This window comes from Saccopteryx leptura, chromosome 3 (genome assembly GCF_036850995.1).
Source record: "Saccopteryx leptura isolate mSacLep1 chromosome 3, mSacLep1_pri_phased_curated, whole genome shotgun sequence".
In the NCBI taxonomy this organism is placed as follows: domain Eukaryota; kingdom Metazoa; phylum Chordata; class Mammalia; order Chiroptera; family Emballonuridae; genus Saccopteryx; species Saccopteryx leptura.
Genome location: NC_089505.1, coordinates 182,765,077 through 182,781,390, shown reverse-complemented (window position 1 = coordinate 182,781,390; position 16,314 = coordinate 182,765,077). Strand labels below are relative to the sequence as shown.

At 38.4% G+C, this 16,314-nt stretch overlaps 1 protein-coding gene across 1 annotated transcript in view; it reads left to right on the top strand.

The window, feature by feature from the left end:
* The first annotated feature begins 509 nt into the window (after nt 1-509).
* CAGE1 (cancer antigen 1) overlaps nt 510-16,314 on the top strand; it is a 46,808-nt gene continuing 31,003 nt past the window's right edge. Inside the window, exons 1-5 of the mRNA XM_066372679.1 lie at nt 510-543; nt 1,610-1,806; nt 3,459-3,534; nt 4,707-5,135; nt 7,890-8,938. Of these exons, the coding sequence (XP_066228776.1) occupies nt 510-543; nt 1,610-1,806; nt 3,459-3,534; nt 4,707-5,135; nt 7,890-8,938 (1,785 nt within the window). The remainder of the gene's footprint in view (nt 544-1,609; nt 1,807-3,458; nt 3,535-4,706; nt 5,136-7,889; nt 8,939-16,314) is intronic.

The following is a 16,314-nucleotide window of genomic DNA, read 5'->3' as shown; positions in this document are numbered from 1 at the left end:
GAAAAAAAAAAAATCCTCAATAAGTTAGTTATTAATTTATTTATTTATTAACTAATAAGTTATTTATAAATAAATTAATTTAATTAACTTATTGATCCTCAATAAGTTATTAATTAAGCTTGAAAAAAATAATAAGCCTCAATAAAATAATCCAGGCAAATGGGTAGTAACTAGATTGAGAAGGTTTAATAGGAGTAAATAATTTGTAGGATTTATTAAATATTTACTTTGAACAACACTGATCTGTTTGCTCTGGGTTGTATTGAAAAACCATAAATAGACTCTTCTCGCAGAATATATAATCTATAAATACAAATACACCTTGAAACAATGGTTAAGACTAAAACAGTAAAATGCATAGTTACTGAATTGTGTGAGATTGAGACTAAAGACCTTGTAGGAATTTTAAAAATAGGTGAATGGATAGATAGGTTTTAGGAGAGAGAAGTACTCGCCAGGTCAGACTACTGAAGTGGTTAGGGGCATGGCCTATTTGCAGGGAAGTGAGCATGACCTTAACTAGAGCAGAGGAATACTGGCTAGGTAAGTGGTTCAGGCTACGGAAAACATCCGAGTCAAGCAGAAGAGTTTGAAGTCAGGGTGGTAAGACAGCCTTTCCATCCCCATCCCCTAACAGACCTGATATATCACTAACATGTGGACCAGTGTGATAACCTAAGGACTAGAAAGAAAGCTTGGGTTATGAAAATCACTTTTAAGATTTTTTTGTTATTTTTTTTTTCTGAAGCTGGAAACCGGGAGGCAGTCAGACAGACTCCCGCATGCGCCCGACCGGGATCCACCCGGCACGCCCACCAGGGGGCGATGCTCTGCCTCTCCGGGGCATCACTCTGTCGCGATCAGAGCCACTCTAGCGCCTGGGGCAGAGGCCAAGGAGCCATCCTCAGCGCCTGGCCATCGTTTGCTCAGTGGAGCCTGGGCTGCGGGAGGTGAAGAGAGAGACAGAGAGGAAGGAGAGGGGGAGGGGTGGAGAAGCAGATGGGCGCCTCTCCTGTGTGCCCTGGCCGGGAATCGAGCCCGGGACTTCCGCAAGCCAGGCCAACGCTCTATCACTGAGCCAACCGGCCAGGGCCTGAAAATCACTTTTAAAGGATAAATAGGCAAATGTTGGTAACTGAATAGCTCATAGACAATGAAGTAGAAGAATGTTAAGTTTTCAGACCCTGAATCTGACAATGTTGAATTTGACTTGATAAGCGATATTCAAATAGCAAGTATCAAGTAAGTAGAAGTACAGCGTTTGGTGGGAACTGATAGGTCTCTGATAATATTTTGCAAATATCTATTGATTAAGTAACTTAAGACATCCCTTCACCTTCTGGGTCCCAAGTCTTTTAGGTAATTATTGGGTAGTAGCCACACATACTGATTTTCTTTTGTCCAAGTTAGTATTTACTACCATGCTAAGTTGTCATGGTATACTCAGACTAAAATTTTTATTTTTCCAATGACTTGACAAATGACATTTTAAAATTTAGGATCATGAACTGCTTTCTTAATGTGCAGAGGGATTGGGGGGAAGCTTTTTGTTTGCATATGCTAATCTTAAAATTATTTTTTTTAAAAGAAGCTTTCTATCCTTCAACAGTTAGGAACAAGAACTATCAAAAAGTTTGGGTATCACCTTCCAATTCTGTATATTTTGAAGTGAATGCTTCTCATGAAAAATTAGAAACCATGTCAGAAGCAAATACCATGAATTTCAGCAGTCTTTGTCAAGACCTGCCCCACTCAGATTCTCCGTTGTACATGGCAACAAGCAGTACTACTTCAGACTTGCCCCAGGTGTGCATTGCTTGTAAGTTCCGGGAGATACAGGTGTATTAGTGTTTATAATATATTCCATATGAAAATTTCTTCAAAAATATGAGGAATAATAAAGGAATCTCCAGTGGAGGCATAGAAGAGAGAATAGTAGAACTGATTTTCAAGAAAGGTAGAATTTTACAAATAAGAGTTAAAACTTATTCTTTTTAGCCTGTTCATGAAGTACCATGAGTATAGCCAGAGGACATGGCCACAACAACTCAACAAAGGCAAGACAAGAACACCAGGTGCCTGACATCTGGTCTATTTTCATTTTGAAAAAATTTGTTCACAGTATTATGGTGTAAATTAGGGTCCAAGTTACTATGTACCGAATAGAAAAGAAAGAATGACTTAAATTATTTATGTAAAGAGATCCTCCCTCTTGGGTTTCTTGGATTTCTTTATAGAAAATTTATAGATACAGTAACAAAAGGCATTTTTTATCTAAAAACAGTAATATGTAAAACAAGAGTTTGAGGTGATCTCTGAAATTTAATGAGTGGTGGAGTCCTAAGAAGTTTGTGTAAATATAACATCAATACATGTGACTAGTGTTATTTTATTTTGCAAGTATATTTCTGATACTTTGAAAATCTAATTAGAAAGAATGGTCTGAGTTAGCAACAGGTCCAAAAAACAGACAATTATACAACTCAGTTTCTGTTGTATTTCAGGTATATTCAATAAATGCAACAATGCTATAAAAAACATATTGAATAGAAATTTGAAACCAGCTGACTAATAAAATAAGAACTTTTTTAGAGCATCATTTAGGTCCACAGACTTGATTTACTATTCATTATTAAACTAATGTTTTTCTTAAACATTTAAAATAGTTTTTGTACTATCTTATTTATACTTTTAATTTACTTAATAAACCTTTATCTTAGGTAACATTAAAGTAACTTTGAACCTGACCAGGCGGTGACGCAGTGGATAGAGCATAGAACTGGGATGTGGAGGACCCAGGTTCGAAACCCCAAGGTCACTGGCTTGAATACAGGGTCACTCGGTCTGCTGTAGCCACTTGGGTAAAGGCACATATGAGAAAGCAGTCAATGAACAACTAAGGTGCCACAACAAAGAATTGATGCTTCTCATCTTTCTCCCTTCCTGTCTGTCTTTCCTTACCTGTCCTTCTCTCTCTCTCTCTGTCACTGTCACAAAAAAATAAATAAATAAACTTTGAGGATAAGCCCTACATGAATTTTTATAGATTTCTATTTACTGGATTCAGATATAACCTTATTACTAGATACCTGTTTTATATAGCCAACATTTAAAAACATAACAACTACGCCAATGTTGGATAGACCAGATTTAACAAACATCAAGGAATTATCAATAAGAAATATATAGGTTTGTAGGAATATGATTTGATTTACCAAAAAAACCCCAAAGTATTAAAGTAGCAAACTGTTTAACTCTCATTTAATATTGTAACTTTATTAGCATGATTTTACTAAAAGGGAGCTCAAATATACAGTGGGGGGAATATACTAGAAAACACTGTCTACCCATGCAATAAAAGATACTAACAAAAATTACATAGCAGTGCACAAATACCTTTCCAAGAGGCTTATGATGTTTGAAGTATTAATATTAACACATTTTTATTATTAATACAGAATGAAATAAAGAATGTAAAAAGGGAAAATGAGTCTAACCTCACACTTCCTGAAGAAACTTATAGCATGTTAGGTGGTGAGTATCTCTTCGTTGGCAATATACAAACAGAAACTAAATGGATTATATGTGATAATGTATATGAAATGCCTAGCACAATACCTCACTATTATTCTTATTATAGGACACAAAAAATGAATAGTAAAAGAAAAATATGGATAGGAAGAAGGAATACATACTGGTTTCAGTAATAGTGATCATCTCTGGGGAGAGAGAAAGGCATTTAGACAGAAGGAAGGAATCAATTTTACAACATTTTCTGTTTTGCCCTTTTTGCTTCTGATTATTAAAAATGTATTCAACCTGGGTTATTTGTCATATTGAGAAACTGTATATAGCATACCATTTAGAAGTTGTATTCTAGACTTTTTCCAGCACTGTGATGTCAGGCAAGTGATATGACATCCCCAAGATGTCAAATTTCCTTATCTGTAAAACAAGGATAATGACAATACTGACTTCATGGGATTTCTGTAAGATTAAACAACTGTATGTGTGTTCGCTATATATTATTCACTGTGCTTTTTTATCTTTTGAATATTTTATAATTAAAACATTTTAAAATTACAGTACAACAAAAGAATTTTGAAGATATCTTGGACTTTGTTGTAATGGTATTTGACCAGAAAATTATTTGAAAACTTTTCCCCTTGTGTAAAAAGTTACTTTGTTTTATTTGCTAGCACAAGCCGTGCTAAAATTCACTCAAGTGTAAAAGGTTAAAATATATATAATTCTTGGCCCTGGCCAGTTGGCTCAGTGGATAGAACGTCACCCTGGCATATGGACATCTCAGTTTTGATTTCCTGGTCAGGTCACACAAGAGAAGTGCCTATCTGCCTCTCTCCTTTACCCTCTCCCCCTTCTCTCCCTCTTTCCCTCCTATAGCCAGTGCCTTGATTGGTTCAAGTATTGGCCTCAGGCACTAAGAATAGTTCTCTTGGCTCAAGCACTGAAAATAGCTCAATTGTTTGGAGCACTGGCCCTAGACAGGAATTGCTGGGTAGATCCCAGTTGAGGTGCATGCAGGAATCTGTCTCACTATCTCCCCTTCACACACTAGAAAGAAAAAAGGAAAGACAGAAGAAAAGAAAGAATTCTTAAAAGGCTCTAATGTTTTATTTTGTGTTAATAAAACAACACAAATTTATGGTCAGCTAATTCTTATTTTTTTCTCTCTTTCTAATGAGCTTTCAGCAATGGAAATTATTCACAGGATGTGCTAACTTGGCCAGTTGACACTAGCATTTCTTCCTTCAGACAGTGTGAACCCATTTGCAAATTTCATCAGAGGGAAGCATTTAATGATGAAATGATAACATTTCAAAATCTACCAGGCAGCTTGCCTTACACAGAGAAGCCAGAATTGCAAAGTTATGTATATAATTATGCAAAAGACAACAATATAAAGGAAGATTCATTTAAAGAAGAAAATTCATTGGGAACTAGCACTTCCACAGATGAAGACCAACTTGCTCATGAAAATGTCAGGCAGCCTCCTAGAAGCCCACCTAGAGAGATGTTGAAATTAACGGAAATGTCACTGGCTAAAAACACTGTCAAAGAATCGGCCCTCATCCCTAGTCAACCTGAAAGCTTCTTGTGTATGGAATATGTGCACAATGATGTTGAAAACCCATTTTACAAAGAGAATAGCTTTAACCTGTATAATTTGAGAGCTAATTATAAAACAAAGGAGGTAAGATTTTTGATGTAGTTATTGAAGGATGTGTTGTTGTTTTTTAAGTATATAATCTGATACTTTTCCAAGTGATAAATTTTTTAGTCAACATAAGAGACATTGATTCTCTCATGGGGAAAAAGCCTTCCTAGATGTTGATTGATTTAGAAACAGATTTTTCTAATAAAACCAAGTCCATACTTGGGGATTAGCTTTACCAAATGATAATTTCTTTGAGGATTAGGGCTCTGTCTCTACTGCTTTTGTGCATCTTAGCATCTACATGGTGCCTTGACTATGACAAGCTTTTATATTTGGTGAATTAAATTGGCTAGAATTCAGTTTATATTAAGAAGCAGTACAGGAGTATTAAATTATTTGACAGTGAAAACTTACAATTTTTTTCTATCATGTGGGATCTCTACTGACAAGCAAAACTGATATTTTTTACCAAAGCGAAAACATTAACTTGTCTTTTGGTTTCTTAATCCTAGGCATGCATGTAATATCCTAAGAGCACTGAACATGCTAACAGTGTAAATGCAATGTGCTCCGAACAAAAAAAAAAAATTTTAAGCATTGTATGGACAAGTAGAAATAATTAAAGAATAGAACAAATAATACCATTTCATTGTGAGTTTGATGAGAAAAGCTATGATTATTATATTTAATTTGCAAGTATGACTAGTTTTTTTTTTTTTGTTATTTATTTTAAAGCAGCATTTAAAAGTGGACTTTGGCCCTGGCCGGTTGGCTCAGCGGTAGAGCGTCGGCCCGGCGTGCAGGAGTCCCAGGTTCGATTACTGGCCAGGGCACACAGGAGAGGCACCCATCTGCTTCTCCACCCCTCCCCCTCTCCTTCCTCTCTGTCTCTCTCTTCCCCTCCCGCAGCAAGACTCCATTGGAGCAAAGATGGCCCGGGCACTGGGGATGGCTCTGTGGCCTCTGCCTCAGGCACTAGAATGGCTCTGAACGCAACAGAGCAACGCCCCAGAGGGGCAAAGCATCACCCCCTAGTGGGCATGCCGGGTGGATCCCAGTCGGGCACATGCGGGAGTCTGTCTGACTGCCTCCCCATTTCCAGCTTCAGAAAAATGAAAAAAAAAAAGTGGACTTTATTCCCCTATATTAGTTTCTTGAAAATAACATTTTAAAAATCTGTTTAATCAGGATTTTCTAAGGTTCTTCCTTACTATTTCCATTGTATTTAGTCATTTATTCATTCTGTCAATAAATACTTTCAGGCATATACTATGCACTAGGCCCTGTGCTATATGTTGGATATATAAAGGTTAAGAAAATCTGGATTTTGTCATCCCATCCTAGTAGACGAAGTAGACATTAATAAAAAATCACACAAATAAACATAATTTTCAACTATAGTAAGTGTCGTGAATAAAAATTACATATAAAGTATATGTAAAATGTATATAATATTATAGAAAGTTACATATAAACTTGCAGCAATGATTAGTGTTGCAAATAAAAGTATGATGGTTGTCTTACTGCCCTGATCCGGGAGTTTGGAGAAGGCTTCCCTGATGTAGTGGGAATTGAGCTGACCTCTGAAAAATGAGTAGGAGTTAATTAGGTCACCGGGCATGGGAGAGCATTCCATGCAGAAGTAACGTGTGCAAAAACACCTGTGGCTTCGATGCCTGACCTGTGGTGGCGCACTGGATAAAGTGTTGACCTGGAATGCTGAGGTCACCGATTCAAAGCCCTGGGCTTGCCTGATCAAGGCAGATATGAGAGTAGTTGATATTTCCTGCTCCTCCCCTTTCTCTCTCTCTCTCTCTCTCTGCACTCTCTGAAAATGAATAAATAAAATCTAAAAACAAAAAACAAAAAAAACCTGTGGCTTCAGGGAGCATGGTCCCGGTAGGTCTTGAAGGAATCCCAGGATTGCTGGTTGGAAGAAGCAAGAGGGATGTAGTAGATGAGGGTGGAGAGGTAACATGGGTCAAATATCAAGGTCAGATGTAGGACCTTGTAGGCTTCAGTAAGGATAGTTGTCTTTATTCTACTACAATGAAGAAACATTAAAATACAGAGGTCCAATATCTAAATTCTAGAAAGTCATGCAGCCCACTCATACAGATATTTTTTACTGGGTTTTATGTCATATTTATTTCAACTTTGTTTTAATGCCACTTACTTTCCTTTTTTAAACCCCCCAAAACCTGTATTGTGAACAGAAATCAATTACAAGACATGTTCATCTGGCATTCTAATATTCATAAGAGTCATAGTACATTAAGGTAATGATTTAATGAGGAATAAAAAAAGTATTTTAAAAAAGCCTCATGGACTATAGGGTAATTTATAAATTTTTTTTATTCATGTGAAGTCAAAGTATGTTCTATGTGTCCAGAAAAGTTTGCATCATAAAAAAATGGTGAGAATATATCAAAGTTTAGTTTTCTCGTTAAAGTAAATTCGATACACATTTTCATCATATACCTGTTGTTTGTGCTTTGCTATGCTGTTAGGTGCTATATGTACATTTAGCAATTAAAATTTAAGTATTTTTCTTAAGTACATGTTATTGTTGAAAGTAGATATTATAGTTGTTATTTTATAGGTGAAGAAACCAAACTAGGGATCTGTAATTCAGTGCCAGCTTGACTTCAAAGTTTGAGGTAATTCTACTCTTTCACATTTATTTATTATAACTTACAGGTTGTACTTTCTTCAAAAAGAATACAGAATTCTGGGGAGATTCCTGAGATGGCAGTCAGTCACCAAAAGGAAGTCACAGTGGAGGGCATGGAGAGTCCAGGGATTGTGTCCAGTCATTCTCCTGCAGGCATTTCTTGGAGTGGTGGAGCATCTCAGGAAGACTACAGGACACCTGAGACAGATCAAAGCCTGGAAAGCTTACAGCCTTTGGAAGAGGATATGGCTTTACATGAAGTCTTACAGAAATTAAAACATACCAACAAAAAGCAGCAAACTCTGATCCAAAACCTACAGCGTTCTAACACGTATTTAGAGAAGAAGGTTGAAGAACTACAGGCGAAGACTAACAAGCAGCAAGTATCTGTTGACATCATAAATAAGCTAAAGGAGAACATTGAAGAATTAATTGAAGACAAATACAGAGTAATGCTAGAGAAGAATGAAACTGATAAGACATTGCAGAACATGCATAATATTTTAACTAACACCCAAAAGCATCTTCAGGAATCTAAGAAAGAGAAGGAAACCTTACAAGTGGAGTTTAAGAGGATCAAGGAAAACTATGCTTGTCTACAGGACAAGTACATAACAGAAAAGCAACAAAAAAGCAAAGCTGTTAGTCAGTACATAGAGATGGGTAAAGTCTTAAGCAAGAAAGAGGAAGAGGTAGAGAGGCTGCAACAACTCAAAGGAGAGTTGGAAAATGCCACCACTTCTGCTTTGGACTTATTGAAAAGGGAAAGAGAGACCCAAGAACAAGAGTTTCTGTCTTTCCAGGGAGAATTTCAGAAACGTGAAAAGGAAAACCTGGAAGAAAGACAAAAGCTGAAATGTACACTTGAGAAATTGGTGGCCCAACTTAAAAATCTGCAATCTGTATCTGAAAGTGAAAGGGCTGAGAATACAAAGCTTCAGCAGCAGATCAATGAAGTGAAAAATGAAAACGCAAAACTTCAGCAGCAGGTTGCAAGGAGCAAGGAGCAAAACTGTATCCCTAAGTTTGAGATAGCTCAGTTAAAGGAGCACTTAGAGGAAGTAATGAAGTCAGATATAACAAAGGTATTTTCACAAATTCAAAATCTCTAATGCAGAGTTTCAGGAGTTTCTAATAATCTGGTGATGCATATTTAAGTATAACATTTATACAGATTTGTTTGCAGAGAGACTCATTAACCAAAAAAGAGAGAGAATGGAAAGTGCACCACAGCTTTGGAGAAGTTTCTTTGGTTCTTGGATACTCACATTAAAAAAACAACTATTTATGGCTCTGGCTGGTGGCTCAGTGGATAGAGCATCGACCTGGTATATGGACATCCTGGGTTCGATTTCCAGTCAGGGCACACAGGAGAAGCAAACATCTGCTTCTCCCCCCCCCTTCCCTATCCTCCTCCTTGCCCTCTTCCCCTCCTGCAGCCAGTAGCTCGAATGGTTCGAGCATTGCCCTGGGCAGTGGCTCAATTGGTTCAAGCGTGGCCCCTGGTGCTGAGGATAGCTCTGTTGGAGCCATCAGCCTCAGGTGCTAAAAATAGCGTGTTACTGGAGCATTGGCCCAAGATGAGGTTGGGTGGATCCCAGTTGGGGCATGTGTGGGAATCTGCCTTACTATCTCCCCTCCTCTCACCTAAAAAAAAAGAAGAAGAACAGCTATTTATGGCCTCTTGTGATTATTTTGGTAAAGATGAAAATTAATTAACATGAGAATTTTTCTGGTACCGCTGACCAATCATCTGCAACATCCTTTGAGAAAAGATTTTTCTAAGTGGAGATCTCAATCTTTTTATACCATGTCTTCCTTTTCAACAATAAAAGTTAATAATATAATGGCACATTTAGTTTACATGGTAAAACAAATCTGTATTATACCACATATTAATTTTATAAAATTATAAACCTTATTGAGATATAATTGACGCATAATATATTAGTTTCAGGTGTACATCATAATGATTCGATATTTGTATACATAGCAAATGATCACCACAGGAGATCCACTTAATGTCAGTTAAAAACAGCATAAAAGCCTTGTATGACTATTTGTGGAAGGGCTGTAATTTGGTGTTCTCTGCAGTTCAAGTGGGTTTTTTGGCACTCAAAAATCTGGAAGTATGTCCTGGAAGTGCTAATTTGCACAAGACACAGCACAGCTAATTCACTTTTGTAGGCCTGCCTTAAAATATTTATAGTACAATTCTATTAACTGACTTCTTAGAAAGGCTAGTCTGGCAAGAATAATATATGTTTATTTTTATATTTATTTCTTTTTAATTTTTTTTTTATTATGTGAGAGGCAAGGAGGCAGAGACAGACTCCCGCATGTGCCCTTACAAAGATCCACCTGGCAAGTCCACTAGGAGGAGATGCTCTGCCCATCTGGGGCCGCTGCTCCATTGCTCAGCAACTGAACCATTTTAGCACCAGAGGTGGAGGCCATGGAACCATCCTCAACACCCCAGGCCAACTCACTCAAATCATTTGAGTCATGGCTACAAAAGGGGGAGCGAGAAAGAAAGAAGGGGGAGGAATGGAGAAGCAGATGGTCACTTCTCCTGTGTGCCCTAATTGGGAATCAAACCTGGGACTTCCCCATACTGGGCTGACACTGTACCACTGAGCCAACCAGCCAGGGCCTATATTTTCTTTTGTGTGTGTGTGTGTGGCAGAGTCAGAGAGAGGGACAGATAGGGACAGACAAACAAAGGGAGAGAGATGAGAAACATTAATTCTTCGTTGCAGTTCCTTAGTTGTTCATTGATTGATTTCTCATATGTGCCTTGACTGAGGGGCTACAGCAGACCTAATGACCCCTTGCTCGAGCCAGTGACCTTGGGCTCAAGCTGGTGAGCCTTGCTCAAACCAGATGTGCCTGCGCTCAAGCTGGCAACCCCGGGGTCTCAAACCTGGGTCCTCCACATTCCAGTCCGATGCTCTATCCACTGCGCCACCGCCTGGTCAGGCGGGCCTATATTTCTTATAGTAACCTGAACTTAGCTGATATGTCGCTTGGAAGATGTCCTGAGTAGACTGTTTCCTGAATCTCTAATCGGTACATATATGTATTATTTGCAGGTAAGTAGTTTAATGATTCTTAGGAAAACATTCTCTCTGTTTAAAAAATTTTCTGTATGATCTTTTCTCCAGAAAGAAAGAAGGATTGTCTAGGCCAGTGGTTGTCAAACTTTAGCATTCACCAACATCAGCTGTGAAAATGCAGATTATTGGGGCCCACCCCAGAGTTTCTGATTCAGTAGGTAGGTGGTGGGGCCTGAGACTATGCATTTGTCACAAGATCATAGGTCTCACTAATGCTGCTGGCCCAGGGATCATACTTTAAGAACCACTAACCTAAGCAAAGATAACTAGGTTCAGCTGCACACCAAATTATGACAAATTTTAAATTGGTAAATTCTTTTTTTTTTTTTTTTTTACAGAGGCAGAGATAGGGACAGACAGACAGGAACGGAGAGAGATGAGAAGCATCAATCATCAGTTTCTCGTTGCGCGTTGCGACTTCTTAGTTGTTCATTGATTGCTTTCTCACATGTGCCTTGACCGTGGGCCTTCAGCAGACTGAGTAACCCCCTGCTGGAGCCAGCGACCTTGGGTCCAAGCTGGTGAGCTCTTTGCTCAAGCCAGATGAGCCCGCGCTCAAGCTGGCGACCTCGGGGTCTTGAACCTGGGTCCTTCCGCATCCCAGTTCGATGCTCCATCCACTGCGCCACCACCTGGTCAGGCTAAATTGGTAAATTCTGAATGAATTAGTGTGACTGTACAGAAGTTTATCACAGTATATAATTTTTTTCTTGAGCTGTTTTTTAAGATTTTTATTGATTTTAGAGAGAGGAGAGAGAGAGAAGGGGGAGGAGCGGGAGCATCAACTCATAGTTGCTTCTCTGATGTACCTAGACTGGGCAAGCCCAGGGTTTCTAACTGGTGACCTTAGCATTCCAGATTGATACTTTATCCACTGCACCACCACAGGTCAGACTTCAGCTTTTGTTTATTTTTATTTTTATAAGTGAGAGGAGTGGGGATAGAGAGACAGTGTCCCACATGCGCCTCGACGAGGAACCACCTGATAACCCCCATCCGGAGCCAATGCTTGAATCAACTGAGCTATCCTTACCACCCAGGGCTGATGCTAGAACCAACTGATCCATAGGCTGCAAGAGGGGGAGAGAGAGAGGAGAAGGAGAGGAAGGGGAAAAGAAGCTGGTGGTCGCTTCTCATGTGTCTTGACCAGGGGTCAAATCTGGGACATCACATGCTGGGCTGACATTCTATTCACTGGACCAACAAGCCAGGGCCTTGAGCTTTTTTTTTTTAACAGGAAAAAGTTTCATTTTATCTTGACTAATCAATTACTTTATTTATTTATCTATTTATTTATTTATTTTGTTACAGAGAGAAGAACAGATAGGGATAGACAGACAGGAAGGGAGAGAGATGAGAAGCATCAATTCTTCATTGCAGCTCCTTAGTTGTTCATTGATTGCTTTCTCATATTTCCTTGACTGGGGGGCTACAGCAGAGCGAGTGACCCCTTGCTCAAGCCAGCAACCTTGGTCTTCAAGCCAGCGACCATGGGGTCATGTTTATGATCCCATGCTCAAGCTGATGATCCTGCACTCAAACCGGCGGGCAACCTCGGGATTTCGAACCTAGGTCCTCTGCGTGCCAGTCCAATGCAGTGGATACTGCGCCACCGCCTGGTCAGGCAACTAATCAATTACTTTAATATCCTCAAATCTTTATATTAACTCTAGGTCCTTTTTTTTTTTTTACAGAGATAGAGAGTCAGAGAGAGGGATAAATAGGGACAGACAGGAATGAAGAGAGATGAGAAGCATCAATCATCAGTTTTTCGTTGCGGCACCTTAGTTGTTCATTGATTGCTTTCTCATATGTGCCTTGACCGAGGGCCTTCAGCAGACTGAGTAACCCCTTGCTCGAGCCAGCGACCTTGGGTCCAAGCTGGTGAGCTTTGCTCAAACCAGATGAGCCCGCACTCAAGCTGGCAACTTCGGGGTCTCGAACCTGGGTTCGACACATCCCAGTTCGACGCTCTATCCACTGTGCCACTGCCTAATCAGGCTCTAGGTCCATTTTTTTAAAACTACTTTATTGGGGAAACATTGGTTCACAAAACCATACAGGTTTCAAGTGTACAACTCAAAACATCATCTGCACTCTGCATTGTGCACCCATCGCCACAAGCAAAGTAATTTTTTATCCCCCCCCCTTACCCATCTCCACTTATCCTTCACTTCTCTTTCCCTCTGGCTATCACAATGTGTCTGTGTGTTTTATATGTTTTTGTTGTTGTTTAATCCCGTCACCTTCTTTCATTCAGTTCCCCAAACCCTGCCCTCTGACAGCTGTCAGTCTGTTCTATGTATCCATGCCTGTTTCTATTTTGTTCACTAGATTCCACAGATAAGTGAGATCATATGGTATTTGTCTTTCTCTGACTGGCTTGTTTCACTTAGCATAAAAATACCCAGATCTTCCCTAGCTGGATAGCTCAGTTGGGTAGAGTATTGTCCCAGTGCACCAAGGTTGCAGGTTTAATCCTTGACAGAGTACATACAAGAAAGAATCTCCCTCCTCCCTCTATGTCTGAGACAAATAAATAATTAATTTTTAAAAAATCTCCAGGTCCACCCATGCTTCTACAAAAGGTAAGATTTTCTTTTTTACAGCTGCATAGTATTTCATATGTAAATGTACTACAGCTTTTTTTTTTTATAGCACAGCTTTTTTATTCATTCATTGGCTGATGGGCACTTGGGCTATTTTAGATCTTGACTATTGTAAATAACATTGCAATGAACATAAGGATGCATATATTCTTTTGAATCAATGTTTCAGGTTTCTTAGGCTATATTCCTAGAAGTGGGATCACTGGGTCAAAAAGCAGTTCCATTTTTAATTTTTTTAAGAAACACCATGCTGTTTTTCATAGCGGCTGCACCAGTCTGCATTTCCACCAACAGTGCATGAAGATTCCTTTTTCCCCACATCTTCACCAACACTTGCTGTTTGTTGATATATTGATGATAGTCATTCTGTCAGGTATGAGGTATGGTTTTAATTTGCATCTCTGATGATTGGTGACACTGAGCATTTTTCCACATGTGTATTGGCTTTCTGTATGTCCTCTTTAGAGAAGTGTCTATTCAGGTCCTTTGCCCATTTTGTCATCGCATTGTTTCTTACTGATGTTGAGTTATATAAGTTCTTTCTGTATTTTGGAAATTAACCCTTTAGCAGATGTATCATTGTTAAATACATTGTCCCATTCAATGGATTCCCTTTTCATTTTGTTAATGGTTTCTTTTGCTATGCAAAAGCTTTTTCGTGAACACACAACTTAAAATCTGTGGCACACAGCAAAATTAGTCCTGAGAGAAGGCAGTTCATAGCATTACAGACCTACCTTTAGAAGCAAGAAAAATCTCAATCTAAATTTACACCTAGAAAATACACTAGAAAAAGAACAACAAAGACCAGACTAAGTAGAAGGAAGGAAATAATAAAGATCAGAGCAAAAATAAATAACAAAAATATAACTAAAAAAAAATAAAGAGAAGATCAGTGAAATCAAGAGTTGTTTCTTTGAAAAGATAAAGAAGATTGGCCCTGGCCAGTTGACTGAGCAGTGGAGCATCATTCCAGCGTGTGGAAGTCCCAGGTTTGATTCCCGGTCAGGGCACATAGGAGAAGCAACCATTTGCTTCTCCCCCCTCCTTCACTTCTCCTCCCACAACCACGGCTCAATTTGAGCAAGTTGGCCCTGGGTGCTGAGTTTGGCTTCATGGCCTTGCCTTAGGCACTGAAATAGCTCAGTTGCTGTGCAAGGCAGCAGCGGCCCCAGATGGGCAGAGCATCACCCTATGGGGGGCTTGCCAGGTGGATACTGTTGGGGTACATGCCAGAGTCTGTCTCTCTGCCATCCTGCCTTTCACTTAATTAAAAAAAAAAAAGATTTATGAACCTTTACCAGACTCATCAGGAAAAAAAGAGAGGACCCAAATAAGTAAAATCAGAAATAAAAAAGAAGTAACAACTGACACTACAGAAATACAAAGGATTATAAGAAAATACTATGAACAACTATATACTAACAAATTGAACAACTTGGGTGAAATGTATAAATATCTAGAAACATAATCTAAAATAATCAGGAAGAATCAAAACCTTAATAGACTGATTACAACTAATGAAATTGAAGCAGTAATCAAAAAACTTGCAACAAACAAAAGTATTGACCAGATGGCTTAACAGGTTAATTTTACCAAACATCCAAAGAACTAATAGCTATCCTTCTCAAACTATTCCAAAAAATTCAAGAGGAGGCAAGACTGCCAAGCTCATTTCATGAGACCAGCATTCTAATTCCAAAGCCAGATAAAGACACTACAAAGGAAGAATATTATAGGCCAATATCCCTGATAAACATAGATGCTAAAATCCTCAACAAAATACTAGCAAAGCAGATCCAGCAATACATGAAAAAGATCATACAGCATGAACGAATGGGATTTATTGTGGAGATGCAAAGTTGGTACAATATCCACAAATCCATAAATGTGATACACCACATGAAATGAGGGGTAGAAATAACATAATCATATCAAGAGATGCAGAAAAAACATTTGATAAAATCCAGCACCCATTTATGGTAAAAACTCTCAGCAAAGTGGAATAGGGGGATCAAATCTTAGTGTAATAAACGCCATATATATATGACAAACCCACAGCCAACATTGTACTCAATGAGCAAAAACTAAAAGTGTTTCCCATACAATCAGGAATAAGACAGGGATATCTGCTTTGACCACTCTTATTCAACATAGTACTGGAAGTCCTTAGCTATAGCAGTCAGACAAGAAGAAATAGAAGGCATCCAAATTGGAAAGGAGGAAGTTAAAGTGTCATTATTTGCAGATGACCTGATATTGTACGTAGACAACCCTTAAGACTCCACCAAAAACTATTAGATCTAATAAGTGAATTTTGGCAAAGTAGCAGGGTACAAAATTAATATTCAAAAATTAGTGCCATTGTTATGCACCAATAATGAACTATCAAAAAGAAAAATTGGGAAAATCCTATTTACTATTGCAACAAAAAAATAAGGTACCTAGTAATAAATTTAACCAAGGAGGTAAAAGGCCTGTACTCATAAAATTATAGGATACTTAAGAAAGAAACTGAAGAAGATAAAAATAAGTGGAAGCATATACTGTGTTCATGGATATGAAGACTTAACATCATTAAAATGTCAATAATACCAAAAACAATTTATAGATTCAACACAATTCCTATTAATATACCAATGGCAAATTTCACAGATCTAAAACAAATACTCCAAAAATTTATATGGAATCAAAAAAGACCCTGAGTAGCCTTGGCAATCTTGAGAAAGAAGAACA